Consider the following 21,904-nt stretch of genomic DNA (forward strand, 5'->3'; position numbering starts at 1 on the left):
CAATTTTAAGGTTTGTAGGTTGTGTTTTTAAATGCACCAAAGGGTGAATATAAATTGACAGAAATTCATATATATATTTATATAAATATGTAAGCAAATTAGTTATGGTCCTCAGGCTTTTAGAACACTTGGTAGTACATCACATCACATCACTTGTGGTTATACATCATGCAGTTCTTTAACAGTTCAGATCTGAAAGAGGAAGTGCTTCCTCCTGTTGACTCATACTTTCATACTCTAGCTGTCATGGGTGTGGCTGCTTGTCTGTCAGTTTTGGATGTGGCTGCTTGTCTGTGTCAGTTTTGGATGTTATTTGTTTAAATTACACTTGGCATTTGCTGCTGTGTTTCAGAGAGTTCTAAAACAATGAAAGCGGCAATAGGAGTTCTGGATGTTGACAGATAATCACAATCCCCTTGAGCTACAGTAGGCCAGTGTGTTTTATATTTTACTATGACCTGCCCTCCAGAACATTAGAATAGTCATACAGAATAAATGTGGGGTCATGCCAAATGGTTGGCACTTGTTTATATTTTGGCAGCAAAGTGGAGCTAGAACATAGGCAAATTTGAAATTTCATAGTGAAAAATGAATTGTGTGATTGCAATCAGCTAAAGTTAACTTGAGCAAAAAAGCAGCACTGGATCCAACACATACTGGAAGAGCTGTAACAGACAAACTTATCTGAGATTATAATTTTCCTTTTGCGAGCTAACATGCTCTACCACACTACTGTGTTTACAGAACTACAATGAAGTTGGCCAAGATCTTGGCCATTTTTTAAGACTCTGATTTGCTCTGTTTGTGTTTTTGAATTTTAGCATCCAAGAAAAACCCTTAATTTTAAAAAATGCCCTTCATCCAATAACCACTGTTCTAAGTTTATGGCTGTTTAGGTTTCAGCCAAAATTACAGGAAGTTCTCTTCTGCTGTTCCCAACAATAACACATCTCCTCATTGCTGTTCCTCATTGCTTTGTGATACAGTGACATGCTCAGTCTTCTCACTTTAGCTAATAGGAGCCTTTCCCTTTTTATTATTCTCCTTTTCTGCCTCAGAAGCTTCATGATTTATTCTTTGTATTTGGTGGTCAGTGTAAACACATAGATCGCTGGAAATAGGCTGCCTCAAAGCCTATACCACTCAACTCTTAGCACCTAAGGTGAGTATATTTACTATGCTGTGCTGAAGGTGCGTATGCTTCTCAGGCAACTTTCTTCTCATGTCCCCAAAATGTGGCATGCTCTCCTTTATAGCACAGTTCCATCCCTTTTCGTTCCCTTTATACAATAAATCCTCCTCTAGCTTCCCAGCTTCTGCTTTTAAAGTCTTATGAAAAGGGCTGTCCTCCCACAAATATGCTCCATACAAGGAAGTCACTGTGACAGTTAGGGAACATATCTGTGTTCTGAAAGAATCCTTTCTGATTTCTTTCTAGTTTTTCTGCATGATTTTATGGCAGCTGCCTGCCAGACAGCCTCTGAGGTGGGGATCCCATGGCTTCCAGGGTCTATGGCTCTGGGGCAGCCCACCAAGCCACCCACCTCTGAGGCAGGGACCCCAGGGCCCACAGCTCAGGGGCAGCACTGCTTCTGCGGATTGGAACCAAATCCAGGGATTCACAAAGGGGGGAGGGGAAGTAGACGGGGGGAGGGATAGTTCATTCAAGAGATTTGTTTTGTTTTACATAGATCTGTAATGCTATTGTGCTTTTCAAGAGTAAAGTGTGTATGTGTGTAAATTCATTTGCTAAGCCTATGTTTTCCTTGCTTTACTGCCACATGGACCCTGACTGCTGTAACTAGGGGAACCAGAACTCCCCAGCTATGGGGACTCTGAAGGGATGTGTCCAAGCAACTGGGGGCCTCAGGAGCTCTGTGACACTGATTCTGTGGACCAGGCAGACTGTAGCCAAGAGTGATGTCAGACATGGTTCTGCACTTGGGGCAATACACCTCTGAGACCCAGATCTCAACAGGCTGGTATCTGTCAAGGGAGCAGGACTGTAGCAGGTTGTTACAGGCCCTACCATCAACCTCTATTGCAGACACTTGCTGCCTTTCTCCTATTATTTCTTAGGCTGAAATAAAATAAGACCCAGCATCAGGGGAAAGCTGATCTCAGTGAGTAGTCTTGCAAGGGAGAGGGGTATTGCTGGGCAGGGGAGTTGGACTCAGTCAAGATTCACTGCATGTAGGATTCCTGACCCACTCCTCCCTCCCAGTGGGCTCCCATCCTCCTTCCTCCCCACAACAGCAATCTCTAAGGGGCCTGATCAAATCCCTGGAAATTAGCCAGTCGCAAATTACATCCACTATGGAATGTGATAGGTTCCCTAAGAGCTTCACATTCTCCTGTAGAACAAAACATCCAACTTCTTATTTACTCACATCCATTTTTCATTTTCTGATACACATTTGTGCGTAATTCAGAATGAGCAGCAAGTAACTTGACATTGCTGCAGAGATAAGAACCCAGGCTCAAACTGTATATATGTCAAACTAAGCCATGGTGTTAAACCCTAATAAAGAAGAACATTCTGCACTAAGTAGTGAAGTTGTTAGTATTGCTGTCCTGATTTAGTACATGGTCCGCTTAACGTAAAGAGCTCTGTTTCAGTTCACTCTGTAGTAAATGAATATCTACATCATAAATGGTACTTTACCTACGTATATCTGCTCAATATAGTCACAAAATCTTTGCAGGGGGTCACAGAAAACCTTGGGTGAACAAGAGAGTGCATCCAATAACTTGAGGGAACAACCGAAATCATTTTGAAAATGTAGCCTTACGTGTTTGCGTCTTTCCTAAAATACACTGAGTAACTTTTAGTAGTAAGGATGATGGCTGGTACCTGTAAGGTATTCTGTTTAGTTTCATTTAAGGCAGACTGACATCTGTGACATCCACTATCAATTTCCACAACTAAGTTTTTAAATTTAGGAGCAGCGTAACCAATCCTTAGTTCAGTTGATTCAGTGAAAGTTTGGGGGTTATTTTTGAAAGCAGTTGTCTTTCCTTCTATGTCACCCACACAGAGTCTTCCGAATTTGGGCCATCTGTTGTTGTGCACACCAGTGTACCATTTGGAACTGCACATCTAGAATGGGATAAGGAAAAGGTGCAGCCGATAATCCTGGATCATCTGGAAAATATTATGCTAGGTCTGCCTAAACCAACTAGCATCAAGTGCCAGAAGTGGAGATACTCTCAGGTAATTATCTATCAAAAAACAATGATCTTTGAGTAATAGAGAGGCCATCATATTACAGCTTACTCTGAAGAAAACAGTGTAATAATATTGAGCTCTTGTATATCTGTACAATCAATTTGTAGAATGCTTTACAATCAGTCAGTCTGGATGAAAGCTACTATATGGATATATAGGCAGAGCCATTTTACAGGTATACTATATCCAATGTATGCAGGAGGCAGAAAGCTGCGTGTATTATCAACTATCCACAGGTTTACAGACAATAAGTAAGTGAAAATCTGATTATGAAGGATAATCTGTATCTATAATGCATTCATCCCTAGTTAAACTTCTACGTAAAGAATACAACAAAATAATTTTCACTAGCTGTGGGTGGGTGAACTATTGAACATTTTTAGCATTTTTTATCCCTTTTGTACAAAGAATAAAAGTTACCCAGATTTCACTATACTTGAAAGTAGGGCGTGTTGTAAGGGGTACAGCAAGGAAATAATTCAGCAGCCCTTTTCTCATGGATCCATGCATTTCAACAAGATTTTTGCTGTATTATTTAATATATGCATCCAACATAGTGGGTATTCACCCACAAAAGCTCATGCTCCAATACGTCTGTTAGTCTATAAGGTGCCACAGGACTCTTTGCTGCTTTTACAGATCCAGACTAACACGGCTACACCTCTGATACTATTTAATATAGTAACTCAACCTGCCATTTCCAGGTGTTGGTGAATAGGTGATAGTATTAGCAAAATTCCCAACCTACTGCTGAGAAGCAAATACTCCCATAGTCAGAGACACTGATTGTTCTCAGTGTATTTGGCCCAGTTCCGTTTGCCAGTACATGAAAATTAAACTTAAAGTAAGTTACCTTAGGGGAAATCACAGCAAAATTTGGATATTTTAAATGTCTCAAAAAAAATCAAAGGAAATGGTTAGTTATTTCCTAAAGCACTGAAATATATGTTGATGTTTATTCAGAACCTCTTAAGTTAAATTACATTGGCAAAATTAAACACGGACATTCATGCAAAATGTTTACTTAAAGTAGTTAGTCACTTCAAAGGATTTTTTGTTTGTTTCTTGTTGTTGTTTTTTAAATCTGCAAAAGTGACTGTAAAGGATTGGTTGTAAATTCTGTTCATGTTCCATTGGCTTACAACCAAGTTTAAGAATCTAGCCTAGTTGGTAAAATCTTTTCATTTGCTTTAAGCAATATATACATATATATATTTTCCAAGTCAGCTCCCAGTTCACAGTATTTTTAAAAATAAATTTTGTAACTAGGAACTTAACATAGTTTCATATTTTACTTGAAAATCATTTGTTATTTTTATTTAGAAACATATTTTATTCCTTTTTGTTTGCTTTTTTGTGTTAATAAAAATCTCTCAATATTTTTTAAATAAAAACATTCAGGATATCCAAACCCTAGGAAAATCTTTGTTACATGGATTCAAATTCCTGAAAAACCATTTACACTGAAAATACTCATGTAATTCTTTGATTAGTAATAATTTAATATTATTTAATTAATTCCCATAGAGCCTGTCATTATGGCAGCTAAGTAATTTAATTACAAGGTAACACCATGTTTATTCTTATAGTTGATCATTCCTATTACAATAGCACCCAACATGCCAATAGCATGCTACATGCTCTAAGTCAGAAGCAGATTCCCTGTCCCAGAGAGACCTTGATTGTGCAGTAAGCACAGTGCAGGCTTCTGGATCCTGCTCATATGAATCCCACTACAGAATCAAGACCAGAAGAGATAGTGCCTGGACAGAGGCACTAAAAACAGGGGTTGAGGACTGACTTTAGCACTTGTGTTGTTAATAGATTCATAGATTTTTAAGACAAAAGGGACTATTAAAGCATCTAGTCTGACCTCTTGTATAACATGGGCCATTCGGTTTCACTCCTTTGTCCCTGCATTGAGTCGAGTAACTTTTGTTTGACTAACTCCAGAAAGGCATCCAGTCTTGATTTGAAAACATCAAGACATGGAGAATCTACCACTTCTCTTGGTAGTTTTGGCCAATGGCTAGTCACCCTCACAGTTAAAATTCATGCCTTATTTCTCAATTGAATTTGTCTAGCTTTAATGTCCAGCCATTGGTTCTTGTTCAGCCTTTCTCTGCTAGATTAAATAGCATTCTACTGCCTGGTATTTTCTCCCCGTGACAATACTTATAGATTTTAATTGTTGCCTTTCCATCGTCTTTTTGATAAAGATTAAGCTCTTTAAGTCTCTCTCTCTAAGGCATTTTCTTAAGCCCTGGAATCATTTTTTGGGCTCTTTTCTTCACTCTCTCCAGTTTTCAACATCTTTTTTAAAATATAAACACAAGAACTGGGTACAGTATTCCAGCATCGGTCTCACAAATGCTGTACACAGAGGTAAAATCATCTCCATGCTCCTATGTCCTCTTCTCCTGTTTATACATCCTCATTAGCATTTTCCCCATAGCATCATACTGGGAGCTCACATTGAGTTGCTTGTCCGCGATAATCCTTAATATGATTAATAATTTATTTTAGATAAGTATAATAAATTAGATAACGTTTTAATAATCTAATTTAATTTAGATTCTTCTCTTCTACATTATCTGATGTCTATCTAGTTCACACTTCGAGTGGAGGGGTATGGTTTGGGGGACTATTTAGACTAGGTTGCTTTAAAGAGAGGCAGGTGAAGACATGGTGACTGGATCAAGGAAGAGCTCATAAAACAAAACCAGCTGTTGAGCTAAACAAAATAAATCCATCTTCCATTGCATTATTACAATAGAATGCTATTGGAGCATATTTTTCAAACTTCATTTAATTGTGTTTATACATCACAGTGCTCTAGTATTCCATTTAACTGCTATATGATGGAGTTTTATCATGGGACTGTTGGTGGTATAGATCCATATGTATTGTATATGGTATAATTTTGGTTTATTTCACCATGAGAATGTGTATTAATTAAAGGACTTTTAAAAGGCAGTAAATTTCATGGTACTGAATAGAATTAAAGTACATTCTCCAAGATAATTTATACCTTGTGAGCCCTTGCACAATGACTTTTCCCCGATGGTCAGACTTTTTTATTTATTTATTTTATTGGTAAATCCATGCACATCAATAAATATTTTAAATAGAATGAAACAATAACAGTTACTTTATAATAATAGACCTTATTTTGCATAATAGGTTATTTTTTTCATCTTTCTAAAATGCTGTATTTTGCCATTATCTTTACTATGTCCTGGAAATTGTCCATTCTTCAGTAATTACAAAATTAAAGCACAATATATATGCTACTGAATGCTCTGCCCATTTTTTTAGAAGTTGCTAGATTCTAAGATACCAAGTCCCTAAACAATTTACAGCTGTACCCACTCCCCTCTCAACATCCAGTGACAGATGGTTTCACTCAGTAGCTACAGCCTTCTCTCCAATCACCAATGATTTCAGCCATTCCCTTTCTCATTTTATACAGTTCAGTAATTTTTGTATTGTTTCCCTGTAAGTTTAATAGATATAACAAGAACTCTGATATTCTCATGACTTCTCCTTTAGCTTTCTAGAATAGTTAAGTTTGCATTCTTATGCTGAAATTGGAGCCTAGTGTTGCTGGTATCAATTTTTTTTTAAATACATCGCTACCTTGATATAACGCCACCCGATATAACACGAATTTGGGTATAACGCGGTAAAGCAGTGCTCAGGAGGGGAGGGGCTGCACACTCCGGTGGATCAAAGCAAGTTCAATATAACACGGTTTCACCTATAGCGCAGTAAGATTTTTTGGCTCCCAAGGACAGTGTAATATCAAGGTAGAGGTGTACATGTTTTGTTCTTGTAAATTCTGCAGAGTGACAAAAAAAATTTTTTTAAATGAAAAAAGCTCACTAGGTTGGATCTTCTGGACGAGACCAGCATTTTAATCTTCTATAAAACAAAAGGTATGTCATTAAAACTAAAGGACTATATCAAGCATACCCACTTTCAGGCATGCTTTTGACCTTGGCAACTGAAATACTCAAGATAAGTTTCAGAGAAGATATAAACAGGACCAGTACCAAACTCATTTATTTCAACAGTCATTCCGCAGGAAGAATTATCAGTAGACGTTAACATACTAGGAGAATGTAAAGAACTCTCCGATTTGAAAATAATGTTGGCATAAAACTCAGCTATTATCTTGATAAAGATCCATACCTATATCAGAAGGAGGGCCCCACACAAATAAGCACTACCCAAATTAAATACCTGAGTACAGAACTCACTAATTCCCTTAAAATTATCTTTATTTTAAATTATGATAAACTGTTGGCATCTAAGCAAAAGGAAATAGAAAGATGTATGGGTCTTCCCCCTGACTCTTTCAGGCAGGTTTTGTACTGGTTGTTAATTAAATATAGCAGTTATGTCTTTTATATGGGCCAAATACAATCCAGGATTAAAGTGAAGACATTACAATTACCCATAGAGGATGAGGGATTAGTGCTTCCAAACTTTGACTGATACTACTTCGCAATACAGCTGTGCTTCTGTATCCCATGGTTTAATTATGATAAGACTATATTAGCATCTAGAATCAAAGACTTCTCTACCCAGGATGTCTCTTTGATAGAGTTTCTTTATATGATGGGGGCGGGGAGAATAGCCTAGGCCAGTGGTTCTCAAACTTGTTCCACGGCTTGTGCAGGGAAAGCCCCTGGCGGGCCGGGCCGGTTTGTGTATCTGCTGCGTCAGCGGGTTCGGCCAATCGCGGCTCCCAGTGGCCACGGTTTGCTGCTCTGGGCCAATGGGAACCACTGGCCTAGGCAATATGGCTAGAGGATGGCTTTGATGACTACTTTCTGGGCAGTATCTTTTAAAAAAGACTAGAAATGTCCAGTATTGACTCCCCATTGTTACATGCAGAATGGGATGGCTTACAAATATGGACCTCAAATACACTGTTTTGATTAAAATATACAGATTCAAACATGATCTTGTCTCATTTGATCAATGCAAAGTCATATTTAAGGTTGAACGCTCACTATTCTCTCATCATTTACAAATTGGAAACAATTAAAAAAAATTCAGAAGGGGAAAATGAAAGATTGAATGAGCAACATACAAAGACAGTTCCCCTACTAGCCCTTCCTCCATTGTTTAAGCGCGATGACATTGACCAGTAAGAAAAACTTAGAAATAAATTGTCTACTGACCTGAATAGAAGTATGATCTCTAGCAGGATATACAGTACATTGATAGACTAAATTATTTCTCATGTTTAATATTAGATGATAGATTATAATTTGCTGCAAATTCCCCTCAAAGAGTTGCCTTCTGAGAGGAAGGTGCATTTCTAACCTGCTAATAATGTAAAACACAAAAGGATGGGGTTTTCTTTTGTAGTTGGTCCAGACTGAAAAATACTGGAGGTATTCTATGCCATAAGGTGTTTAGATAACACAGTGTCGGATGGATGCATTATAAATGCAGCCCATACCCATCATCATATTCTTTTCAGTGTCTATGAATGATTGAGCTTGTTAATGCTTTCTTAAATATCTCCTGACTGGTCAAAAGTGTAAAAGTGATGCAGCCTTGGTTGCAATGGGGGAAAAAAGGTTACCCAATAGTGAGATATTTTTTACTTTTTTTAAATTGTTTAGATATTTTACTTTTATATTCTTTTTGTGTTAAGGGCATGTTAATACTGTTGATATTACTTAATATTGTTGGTCTTTTGTCCCCAGGAAGCCCATGATTTGGTCATCCAACTTTGATCCTTAATTTGACCCATACCATTCTACATAGGCGTAATTACTATGTACATTTTCTCTCCCCTCCCCCTTTTTCTGTTTGCTCAGTTAAGACATGTCCAATGAGAATTATTTTCTGCAGAGTAGTCATTTCTCTTCCTGTTAATTACTGAGCTAGTATATATGACCTTCTGTTGTTAGTGGCAAATAAAAAAACATAAGGGGTGAGGTTCTGGTCACACTGCAGTCAAAGAGCAAGATCCCATTGATTTCAGTGGGGCCAGGATTTCACTAATAGACTGGAGCTTACAATTGTACTCCAAGGTACCCTGGATCAGCCAAAACACATTTTTGATCCAAGAGAGTCTAGACAGTCAAGGAATGATGGAGGGGAAAGTTGCATCTTCAATTTTTTTTTCTCCTTAATCTCCAGCATTATTTTCCTCATTTCTACCCTGTTCTCTCCCAAACCTCTATTGTTCTTTGTTTTTCTTTTATTTTTCTGTCTCTGGATTATTTTCTTTTTCAAGTTTTCCAGTCTTATTTTTCCTTCCCTCCCTCCTTTCTCTGGCTACTTTTTTTCCCACGCTCCTCCTCTGTCTGTTTCTGTCATCAACTTCCAACATAGTTCTTACCTTCTTTATCTCCTCTCCCATCTCTTCTGGTTTGATTTCACTTATTTTAAGTCCATGCTGCCACTCCTGCATTAGCTTTTACAGTGCTGAATAACTGCTATCAGCTGCTTTGAGAAGTAATGATTTCATACAATACGGACATTCAATCTTGTCACATACAGTGGAAATGTGTTAGAACAAGATGTGAAAATGTGAAGCATGGTTAAAAAACCATCATGGTCTTTTACTATGTTGTTTAACACACTAATACCGTTAGTCAGGTTTTCCTAGCATAAAACACATTACCAAAAATAAATCCTCCCTGCCCCACATGAATTCCAAGTACTTTGAAACTAATGGACACTGACTAAATGAAATTTTAAAAACATTTTAAGGGTTGACATCATCTGGATTCTCCCATTGACATGTTAATTTTAAATTGGATTTTCTCTGCAAGGTTGCCAATTTTAAACTCCCAAAAAAATTCTGTTGAGTTATTTTTTTAACCATTGGTATATTATATAGGATTGGGTCAAGAGATTTATAGGTTTCTATTACTAGGATACTGAGGAGCAGCTGCATAGATATGATATTATCAACGGAGGAAACTGGGCAGTGATTGAATCAATGCTCTGCAGCTGCACCCTATTTGGTGTTTCAACATTACAGACATTTCCTGTTTCGCAAGATTTGCCACATGAACTCTTAAATGTTATAGTACGTTTATGTGAAGACTGATTAAGTCATTTTTTAGTTAATGCTTTTTGTGGCACATCTCCCATCATGCACCGCATCTCATCTTTTGAAGGGATTTCCTCTTGTCTTGTACAGTGAAGCCTTGGGAGAAGTATACGGATGTTTAGATGCCTATGGGTACTAACTATAGTCTATACGGAATGGGAATTGGACACCTCACTGCCCTTTGTGCCTTTGAAAGTTTTCCCCAAAGACATTTTGTGGTATCACTGACATCATTTAAACATTTGTGCTATTGGAACCTTTTTAAAAGCTGAGAGTATTGGCTATGCATGGGAATTTTTTTTTAAACTGCTCCCTTGAATATACTCTACTGCATCTCAGTGAATAGTTATGTCTTCTTCCTTGTGTTTTCATTACAGAAGAAACTAAAATGCCTACTCTTCTCTCCATGTACTAGAATTTCCACTAGAATTAACTGGAGTAACCTGTGTATGTAAGGGCAGAATTGATCCCTACAATTTCTAGCCTTTTGTACATCGGCATGGTGGTATGCTGAGACACTGAAATCAAAGGGAGTTGTAGTTCTGCACAGACAGGTAGAATTGGGGCTTTAGTGAGAAACTTATTAGATGATTTTTTTACCAAAGCATTCGCATCTGCAATTAAGTATGTGCTCTTTTAAAAATGTTCTGATAGTTAAATGACAGAAGTACTGTAATACACATTTAGAAAAAAGTAGTCATCCCAGTGTTGAAGAAGGCAGACGTGTTTTACTGTAAAAGGATGCTTTAAAAAAAAAATACAAATAAGCCAATCTAGATTTAAAGACTGCAAATTGAGTATGCAAAATTTGGTATTTAGAAAAAAACATCTTTTTATTTGAGCTGAAAGTCACTGAGACACAATGAATCTGGGATCTCATAATGCCATTTTTATAGTCACTTTTCAGAGTAGAACCACAATTTCCACTAGCGAATCTATACTTATTTCATGGACAGTAAATTAAGGGGCTGAAACTGTGGCTTTACGAATAAAGCTTTCAGAAGCCCTTTTGTGTCAGAATTTTCCCTCCTCACTTTGATAACTGTACCAAGACACACTATACCGGCATAAACATCTTTATGCTGATATAACTGCCCTTACTAGGAGGTTGCACCTATTTAACAAATGCAGGTATTTTACTGATTTAGTTAAATCAATGCAAAAACTGTATGGATCCTTTGTATGGACAGTTATTTACCCTTCAAAGCAGTTGCTAATCAAAATAAATTGTAACAAGCCACTTTTATATGGCTAGAAATGATCTGTGTGACTAGAAGATTAGACTGGGACTCAGGTGACTTGAGTTCTATTCCTAGTGCTGCTGAGTAACTATAGGCAAGTCACATCACCTTGGGTTGCCTCAGTTTTCCCATCTATAAAATGGGATAATGACACTGCACTCCTTTGTAAAGGTCTTTGAGACCTACTGATGAAAAGTACTGCATATGAACTACATATTATTATATTTATTACATATAAATTCTGTCAGTTTCCTTGACCTCTTCACTCCTTATATTGTTCTTTTCCTATTATCCTGAAGACCTTCAGTACCTCTCGGCTAGAGAAAGTTACCATATGTTCCAGTGTTAGATGGTTACCATATATATAAATATATTCTGGTATTTATATTCTATTTTGGATTTCTGCTTTGTGAGAGGAGATAGGTTATTAGGACATAGATGAGATTTTATCCTTCTTTGTTTGCATAACCTGGCATGATCCTTATTTTAAAGCATTTAAGTGTGCTGCAGTAGTTTGTGGCTTGTTTTGCCTTATGGTATTTGTTGAAGTTTACATTTTTATTAATTTTTAATTAAAAACAATACATAGTACCAGCATTGTCAGTCATGAGTCCCCAGTGTGATGAATACAGTATAGTGACAGATGGTAAAGATTGTTGCAGGCACTCTATAGGGATAGTGGGAAATCTGCATCTAATATCTCTACCTAGAGTGGACTTCCAACAGATTGGAGCCCATCATGTGGATTATAAATATATAATTAACAATCTCTCTTTCTTGCTCCTCTTTCCTCAATGACAGTTAACCGAACCTGCTCGGTGAAAATAACAGTTCGGCTTATTTTAGTTTAATATTTGCCTAGTGGGAGACTGAGCAGGTTCATTAATCTACTTTTTGTAAGAAGATATTGATAAGAGTACACAGAGCTTTAGGAACAGTACTATAATGCCAACAGAAACTACTATATGTAGAAATGCTCCAATAGAATGACAAGCATGGAGCCATCTTATTGGTATGGGGTGATACAGTGAGATGCAATTTAGGAAACCTAGGTTCAAGAATATGCTTGGACTCCAAGACTGCAGGCAGCAGAGACGAAACTTCATAGAAGTGTCTCATTTGATTTGCAGTGTACTATTGGGAATGAGAAAGGTAATTCAGATATATTCTAAAGCACATGACAAAAACATACACTGGACATTTATTAAGGATCTGCCCTCTAAACCTCAGGCAATGAAGAATTAAGGCTGCCATGCTGTCATAATCTGCTGTACTGGGCTATATATTAAAGAGATTGCAAGCAAGTTATTTTTCCTGAATAATATGCCTATCAGACATCCAGCTGTGTGAGAATGACCCTTCTTGCTAATGGAAAAAGCCATGCCTAGCCCTCTTCCATGAGAGGATTGGCTATTGTAATGCACAGTTTCTGAGAGAGGGACTAAAAACGAGGAAGGACTGAACAGAGAAAGGAGAGATTCTGTGGGAACACGAGTGGTTCCTAGGAGTCCAGCTCCCATCTTTGCTCTCAGGGGACTGCAAACAAACCTGACTCAGCCCATTTGGGTAGATGCCATCCTATTGATAATGGCAACAAGAAGGATTTTATAATATGTCCCAGGTAGGGCCCCAGGCCACAGTTCTGAATTGAAAGTATTACATATATGAGCACAAAAACATAATTTTCTTTCTCAAAATGGTGACAGATTCTAGCCACTCATGGGATACATAAAGCAGGGACTGTAGAGAAGAGACTAGGTGAGCCCACCCTATCTTCACATTCTGTAAATTCCACACCTTGCATTGCCGTAGAAATTGCTGGACTAAGGGAGAAAATGTTGATGCATTGATTGGTGGAGGCAACCCAAAAAGGTACAGGTGAGGCAGGCTTTCTGCGCTGACTGGTGGTCTGGGCACAGACTTTTTATTTACTCAATCCTGGCAACATGCTCAGCACTGAACAGGACACAAAGCTAAAGACCATTGATGTCCTGGTATGCTATGCATCTGAAATACAAACACAAGGAAGGAAAGATGCACTGTGCAGACCAGAGGAGGGAATAACTTAGCTTGGTGATTATTATTATGGGAGTGCAACCCACGGCACCTTGTGTGCAGTCCCCAGCATCCCTGGGAACGTTCTGCTTCTCTGCCTGCAGAGACTGTCATTAATGCAGCACCCCTCTGCATATCCCTTGAGCAGCTGTGGCTTTAAAAGCAACAATCTGGCCTTACATTACGGTTCAGGGCAATGCAATTTTTTTTCAACCAAGTTAGCCCATCAATATGGGTTTTTTTAATAGTCTTATAGATCCCTAACTACACTGGCAGTAGCAGATGTCACTATAATACAGTGCATGATTCATTATCTGCTGTATTCTTTGCCATCCAGAGAGGCTGTTTTTATATGGGCTTGTTTTTTGTAGGTTGAGGGGGTTGGTTAAGAGATGGAATGGAGTGAAATCAACTGGCTGCAGGATGTTGTGGCTTAAAACGCTTCCATAAAAGCAGATTCCTTCCATTATTACAAAGCTAAAGCTGCTGCATGGCCCATATTCTGTAAGTGATTTGTAGTGTACTGTACACCATGGTTTGTTTGAACCATAGCCCATGAAAGGAAAATAACCCATACTAATGCAGAAGAAAGCCCTACTGAGAATTCATCAATTTACCACATCACCAGTTCTCAGCTGTGGGTCACCATTACAAGGTGGATTACTAGAATCTGGCAAGGGATTCCAGTCAAAATTCTCACGTTTAAAACAAATGTCAGGCTGCTTCATATTATGCTGAGAGACATGGAATGTGAAAAATCACACCCTCCTCCTACTGCTGCTCTCATCACTCCTCCCAATCCATGCCATGAGGAGCTCCAGGAAGAGAGCAGGCTGCAGGTACCATTTAAGGATAGTACAGGCTGCCTGGGCACCAGAGAAGCTGACGCACATAACAATCAGTTGGCTCCACACCATCCTTAAATAGTGCTACTTCTCCAACCAGAACACAGGGAGAGAGATTAGTACTCCTGTATGCAGCTCCCATTAGCACCTCAACCCAGCTTTCCTTACAGCCACCCCCTATTATCTCTGATCGATACAATCAATCACTCCTCCGTCCGTATTTTACTGTCCAACACATGTAGGAGACAAATACTATTATAGGGCTTGATCCTAATCCCATTGAAAGATTCCCATAGATTTCAATAGGCTTTGACTCAGGCCTACAGACTTCACAGGCATTTTCACAGCAAATAACTATTACCAATACTTTGTGTCCATGTGCCTATACTGCAAATGATCATTCCCCCACCACCACCAGTTTTATAATAAAAAATATTTAAAGGTAATGAAACACTAGAGAGAGAGAGAGAGAGAGAGAGAGAGAGAGAGAGAGAGAGAGACTATATAGACCAAAAAGAGCAACATTCACTGACTATCACAAGACATTGAACATTTAGAATCCTGTACAGGATTGTAATATGACATTTTTACAAATTGTGATGATTGAGGCGCGTGCAAACAAAAAGAGAAGGAACGTGGGAGATGGGAATTGAGAGCAAATTCTATAAAACAGGTAAAAGCAATGCCATATGTTAACATTATTTTGAAGTATTATAAATTATAGTAAAATATATACAGTGTGATAGAGAGATCTATAAAGCTTATTCAGTTTTTTGTCACTGATTCATTTCATTTAATATGCAAAACTACTGCTCTCTAATTTTGCCGGAAAGTGTATATAGAAGTGTCATTCTTAAATTAGAATTACATTGCTGTATCAGACATGCAAATATCAGATGGATCATTATGAAGGAATGTGCCATCTCTCTCATGGATAGCATTGATCAGAAAATTGTGATGAAAAAAATTTCAGTGAAAAATTGAAACAAATTTTCATAGTCAGAAAATAAGGAGAGGATGGAATCTTTCTGTACTCATGGCATTCCCCTCCCCCACTACTTCATCCCTAGTATTTTCCAATGTGTGACACTTCAGTTGTGCATCATTTTTACATTTATGATACAAATGCTGGTATTAATTCTTAATCTGTCATATTATATACATTTTTACAAACATAAGAAGTGTAAAGGTTTTTTTAATCTTTGCCAGTCTTTGTGATAAGAAAATATAAAATAATGCAGCATCACAAGTGATAAGTAGTATCTTCATCTGTAACGGATGTTAAGAAAACTGTGTCCTATGAGATCTGTATGTTTTCCCAAAAGCATCCTTGTCTGGTATCCCATTTTTCACCTGTTGCCAGAATAGCAGTCTGTGGTTTACATTATGTACAGTACAACTTCATGGTTGTTTGAAGCTGCTGTCACTTATAAGTGACATCTCTGCTTACCTCAGGAATGGTTTTGTATACTCCAGAAGGAGTTTGCATCCAACTCTCCTCAGTTGAAGAGAGAGTTTAGTCCAATGCAGATGAGGGACGTAAAAAAGTTGAAAGTGCCATGGAGATCCTCATGTATATTATTATTTATTGCTCAGTACCATAAAAATGCACAACACTTAATGATGCAGATAAAGATTGTACATAAGCATGTCTAAGGTTTCTGAGGCAGAAAAAGTAAACTAGTTGGACATGAGAAAGTGAGATGAAGATGCCCTTTTAATATTTCAGTGTTGTTTCTTTTATCTGTGCTGGAAGTTTGTTCAATGCCAGACAGAATGTTTGAACTGTTGACAGAGATCTGTGGTTCTAGCCTTTTCAAGAGACTGGACAAATTCCATATCTATAAACATGTAAACAATTATTGCCATTTGCATCTGTGTTTGTGCCGGTCTCTGCTCTGTTTGTTTCTCTTACTCTGTGTTTCTGTAAACAGGCTATAGATGCTAAAATAAGTACCTTGGGAATTCCATAGAGCAGCCTTTTCCCAAAAAAAGAACACACAATGAACAAGTTAGAAACACATGTGAGCCACATTCCACCCTACATTACATGCACATGACTCCTCACTATTTACAAAGTTCTTAGGTCCATCCTGACTTGCCCAGGTTAAAGTACACAACTATGGAACCAATTTTATATCTCGGATACACATGGGGAGTTAAAGGGAGATTCATGCATGTCTCTGACATAGAGTATTTTGCCCATTTATGTCAAATTGGTAGGTTCTGGGTTGGCAGTGTGTAAAGAAGCCTACATCAGCCCCGGTGCTGAAATGACTTATACCACAAACATTCGTTCTTCCCAAAGGGCAATTCTGACCTTAGGTTTTAGAAATGTGATTAGACTCTTTGACGTGCTATACAAATAGCAAAAAAGATGTTTTAATTCTTTTGTATTCTTTTAGAGCTATGAAGAAATCATTTTGTTTTAAAATATAGAAGATTACAGATACAAAACTCACTGTCACACTCCAGCTTCTTTGCGCTGGTTTAGTAAGGTGAAGCAGCTGTAAACTGAGTTTAACTGACTAGTTATATGAGGCTTATGGCTGCTTTGCATTTCTGGAGCTGGGGAAAGCAGCCAGAACAAACCAGTGAGCCTGGCCCAGTATGTGTATTGTCCTACTGAATTAAAAAGGACAACAAAAGACTAGGAAGCCAATGAAGGAAAGTAAATAGTTTTTTTCTTAAAATTTTATTCCTTGTTTATTTAAAAACTTGCTCAGCCTCAAATTACGCACACATCTAACTAGTTGCCTAGTATTCTCTTTGCAGTTTTCAGAAAATTAGTCTGTACAATCCAGAAGGTCTTCCTTTTCTCTTGAATTGATTTTACAGTTCTTTGAAGAGCGAGATATTTCTATTTTTGATACTTAGTGCAGTTCTGTTTTTGAGGACCACAGACACACACACACACACACACACACACACACACACACACCCTCCTAAGTATAGTATTTATTTGGCTGAAAGTACATTGGCATTTTCTAAATAAAGGGCTTGTATGGAATTATAGCAGTACCTGCTCATGCTGAGGACACAAAAGTCCAGAGGATGTCTCGGTTACAAATTTCTATTTGTAGGGTGTGAGTAAGTGGCCATGAAAATTTGCTGCAAGTAGGAAACTAGCATGCAAGGATTCAGCCTAATTAGAATGGAATTGTTTATGGGTTTTGAAATATACAGTTTACTCTCTTTTTTTTTTCTTTTTTAAAGAGGCCTATAAGAATCTCTTACTTTAAAAAAAATTAAGTGAATGTTTATGCCTTTCAGAGTCATATTAGAGAATAATCTTTAGCATATTTACCCATTAGTCTACAAATCATAACAATCCTTAGCTCTTGTTTTTCACTTGTAGATCTCAAAGGGCTTTACAAAGAAATGGTCAATTTTTGTAGTTGAAGAGAAAATGTAGTTTGTTTCTGACAATCAATTGTTTGTCTTTTTCATGCATGATACAGCCTCCCTGGATCATGCACAAGGCCTCTAGCCTGTCCATATTTAAATCCCTCTTGTAGACCCACTTCAGCTGCACTTCCTAACAGTGACTCAAGTTGACATCTATGTAAATTGCTCACTGTCATAACCCTAACTTGTCTCTAATTGTCTCTGTCCTTTAAGCTCCTCTGTGCCGGGACCATCCCTCTTGATTATTTGGAAACCCCATAGCACATAATAAGCATAACCATAAATCATTAATATTATAATAATGTGGGGAGGTGTATTTGAATGACCTAAGGTCATAGCTAAGTGCTTCCTAAGGGCCAAATGGTCAGTGGCACTACTTATGAGAGTAAAGTGATCTTATAGTTTGGCTATAAAGTATTTTCGTGAGCAAAATCAAAATGTCAACATTTTATGTGATATTTTGGGCCTTGTTGCCAGAAACTGATACAGCATGCAGAGTAATAAATATTTGCTTATCCTTCTTCCCATATATTTTTCTTTTGCAGGTTACAAAAGCCATCCCCAGTTGTCCAGGACAAATGACTCTTCACATCAAACCTCTCCTGGTGTGTGGGGGCGATGGATTTACTCATTCCAACTTTGACGGGTGCATAGATTCTGCCATATGTATTGTCGAGGCTTTAAAGACTAATTTATAAAGCGGTCTACATATAGTTTTAGTTCTATGGTGAATTTTACCATGATGTTAAATTTCAGTGTATTGTTGACCTGATTGGCCTACATTTTGCATTAGAAAAAAACATCAAAAATTGCTTATATCTGTTTGAATGGAAATAAATTTTGAGGACCCTGGTGCGTATTTTGCTGTTCTACTATAAAGGAAACTCTTCTGATGGCCTGATTCCACTATCTTTTTGCCCATTGATTTCATCTGATATTACAAGCTGAAAGGGTAAAAGATGCTTTTGAAATGTCATACTGGGCAATGCAGTACCTTTAAGAAGGCCCCTAGGAATTTTACCCTAGGAATGCACACTATTGTCAGCTCTTGATCTTTGCCCAAAACTCTCAGTGAGACCCGTGAGCATAGGTGCTGGAACTGGGGGTGCTGCAGAACTCCTGGCATGACATGATTTCCATTATAAACAGGGTTTACAGTTTGGTCCAGTGGCTCTCAGCACCCCCACTATAGAAATTGTTCCAGCACCCCTCTCAGTGGGAACCCAACACACAGAACCAGTATAACAAGTGGCTGTAACAGTTACAAGTACACTTTTCAGATGTGGTTGCCAAAAATTGGCCTGTTAAATCCATAGTTAGGTGCCTAAATAAGTGTCCTTTTCCCCCCAGAGGTACTGAGTATCCAGCAGCCCCCAGTGAAGTCAGCAAGACTCCTAGATGCTTAGTATTTTTGAAAAATCAGACCATTTATTTAAGTGCCTAAGCTGTCTTGGGAGCCTAACTTTAGGCATCCGTGTTTGAAAATCTTGGCCTACATCAAGTTCTTCAGGAGCTATATAGTACATTTTCAGAGTAAAATCCTGTCCTTACTCTCTGAGGTCATGGAGATGACAGAGTAGAGTAATATCACCACCTAGTATGTCCCCCAGATTAACTAATGTGAACCAGGCCCCCTCCCCCACATCTCAGAGGGACCCTACCACCATCAGGGGAGGGAGGGAACACATACCCTACAACAACTACAAACCATCCAGCACCAAGAAGTTGGTGGGCATCACGGGGGGATGGCCCGGCCTGCATGCTGTGGCAAGAGCCAACACATTAGATTGGGACCCAGGCCAGCCCTGCGGGACAGGAGCTGCTGTGGGGTGAACATGGAGGAGGCTCACTCTCCAACACCCCCAGGGGCAGGACCTGACATCCCACACCCCACTGGGGGAACACACACAGCTCCAGTTGCCATACTGCATAGGGCCTCGAAGTTTGTTCACCTAGCACTGCCCCAAACCATCCAACATACATTTGATAGGTCCTCCTGGTGCAGAGTGGGTAAGGTTGATCATTGGGGCTCTGGAGAGCGTGGAGTGGGACACATTTTACTGCTTTTCTAAAAAGCAGCAGAAGGTACTCACTGCCCAGAGCCAGCTGCATTACCCACTGGGCTAGTCGAGGGTCTGACTGCATCTCCAAGGCAAAAGATCACGTCTGTGGGGTTACAGTGTGCCAGCCAGGATAGTTACTGCCTGCACGTCCCCACCACTGTTCCCGTCCCTGTCCCCCACACTGTCTTACTTTGCAGTCCTATCATGCAAGCAAACAGTGGCTCCCTCTCCCCTCACTACCACACTTGTGCAGCACAGGGTTGGGCCCAAATGTAATAGAAAACCCAATATCCAGTGCAAGATGACTGGTAACATTATTTACTTAATTAGATCATAATCTGTGCTCTGGGGTTATATCTTTTTTGTGTTTCTTAGGAGGTATATTTATCTTTATTACTAGTCAAGTAACACTGGCTTTAAATTCAGAAGATGTTACTGACAGCTTTCTGCAAGCTCAGAGAAGGATTTATTTATCTGCTTCTAGAGCTGAAGTACCAATAAAATGTGTTGTCTATCCTAAAAGTGGTGCAACCAGAAATAAACAGCCTGTACCTCTGAAAGGAAGAAAGAAAAGAGTGCTAGAAAGAATAGGTGGACATACAAATGTATATTTCTCATGTCACTAGATTTGTTATCTCATAGTATTTTCTAATATGTACTTTTGCATCTGGGCTGTAACACTGAGTTGTAACACAAAGTTAACATCAATGAATTTAACTAACACACCTATCCCATTGCTGGACCAGAAAATAGATGCACTTAAAATAGTTCAATATTTACCAGATTAGTGGTTCAGCGAATAATGAATCATGCCTCAGTTCTTTGACCCTTTGCTGCCTGAAGAGAAATTGATCCTTCACCTCTTAAACAGGGTGCACTCTAGTGACTATAGAAAAGGTACAGGAGAAGCAACGATAGAAGAATTTGCCATTGCTTTAGTGGGTAACAAATGCAAAGAAAAAAGTGTATAAAAGGACTTCACATGAGCATAATTACATAACAGTGGAATAACAGGAATAAAACTGTGATGGCTTTCCAGGTTCAGAGTTATAGTAGCTACACCAAAAACATTAAATCTAGGGCTGTCAAGCGATTAAAAAAATTAATTGCGATTAATTGCACAATTAAAAAATTAATCATGCGATGAATTGCTCTTTTAAACAATAATAGAATACCATTTATTTAAATATTTTTGGATGTTTTCTACATTTTCAAATATATTGATGTCAATTACAGAATACAAAGTGTACAGTGCTCGCTTTATATTGATTTTTGATTACAAGTATTTGAACTGTAAAAAAACGAAATTGTATTTTTCAATTCACCTAATACTGTAGTGAAATATCTTTATCATGAAAGTTGAACTTACAAATGTAGAATTATGTAAAAAAAACCTGCATTCAAAAATAAAACAATGTAATATTTTAGAGCAGAGGTGGGCAAACTACATATGGCCCGCAGGACCCTCCTGCGCTCCTGGCCTGGGAGGCTAGCCCCCAGCCCCTCCCCTGCGGTTCGCCCTCCCCCGCAGCCTCAGCTTGCCCCGCCACCAAAGCGATGCTCTGGGTGGCAGGGCTGCGAGCTCCTGGGGCAACGCCCAGCCTGACCTGGTGCTCTGTGCAGCACAGTGCATGGCTGTAGCGCCACCAGCCGCTGGTGCTCCAGGCAGCACGGTAAGGGGGCATGGGATTTCAGGGTGGTGGTATCAATAGGGGTCAGGGCGGTCACAGGACTGGCTCTACAGTTTTCTCTGCCCCAAGCAACGCACTGAATTGCCGCCGCGGGCGGCGGGGGCAGTCCGTGTGCCTTTAGGGCGGCAGGCGCGTTTACGCAGCGGCGGCAATTCAGTGGCAACTTCTATATTTAGCTGAAGCCACTGCAGACAGCTAAATATAGAAGCTGCTGCCGAATTGCCGCCACCACGGAAACGCACGTGCTGCCCTAAGGGCACACGGACTGCCCCCGCCGCCCGCGGC

General features: G+C 38.9%; 1 protein-coding gene across 6 annotated transcripts in view; it reads left to right on the forward strand.

Annotated features, from left to right (window-relative positions):
* RNLS (renalase, FAD dependent amine oxidase) overlaps positions 1-21,065 on the forward strand; it is a 140,305-nt gene extending 119,240 nt beyond the window's left edge. For 3 of the 6 annotated variants that reach the window (XM_030570241.1, XM_030570246.1, XM_030570243.1), the window contains 3 exons: positions 3,039-3,214; positions 7,110-7,167; positions 18,411-21,065. In XM_030570241.1, coding sequence (XP_030426101.1) covers positions 3,039-3,214; positions 7,110-7,167; positions 18,411-18,508 — 332 coding nt within the window. In that variant the 3' untranslated portion in view covers positions 18,509-21,065. Of the gene's footprint in view, positions 1-3,038; positions 3,215-7,109; positions 7,168-13,983; positions 14,016-18,410 lie in introns of those variants that run through there. The other 3 variants (XM_030570242.1, XM_030570244.1, XM_030570245.1) reach the window with 2 other exon arrangements.
* The last annotated feature ends 839 nt before the right edge of the window (positions 21,066-21,904 follow it).

Source organism: Gopherus evgoodei, chromosome 7 (genome assembly GCF_007399415.2).
Source record: "Gopherus evgoodei ecotype Sinaloan lineage chromosome 7, rGopEvg1_v1.p, whole genome shotgun sequence".
Classification (NCBI taxonomy): Eukaryota; Metazoa; Chordata; order Testudines; family Testudinidae; genus Gopherus; species Gopherus evgoodei.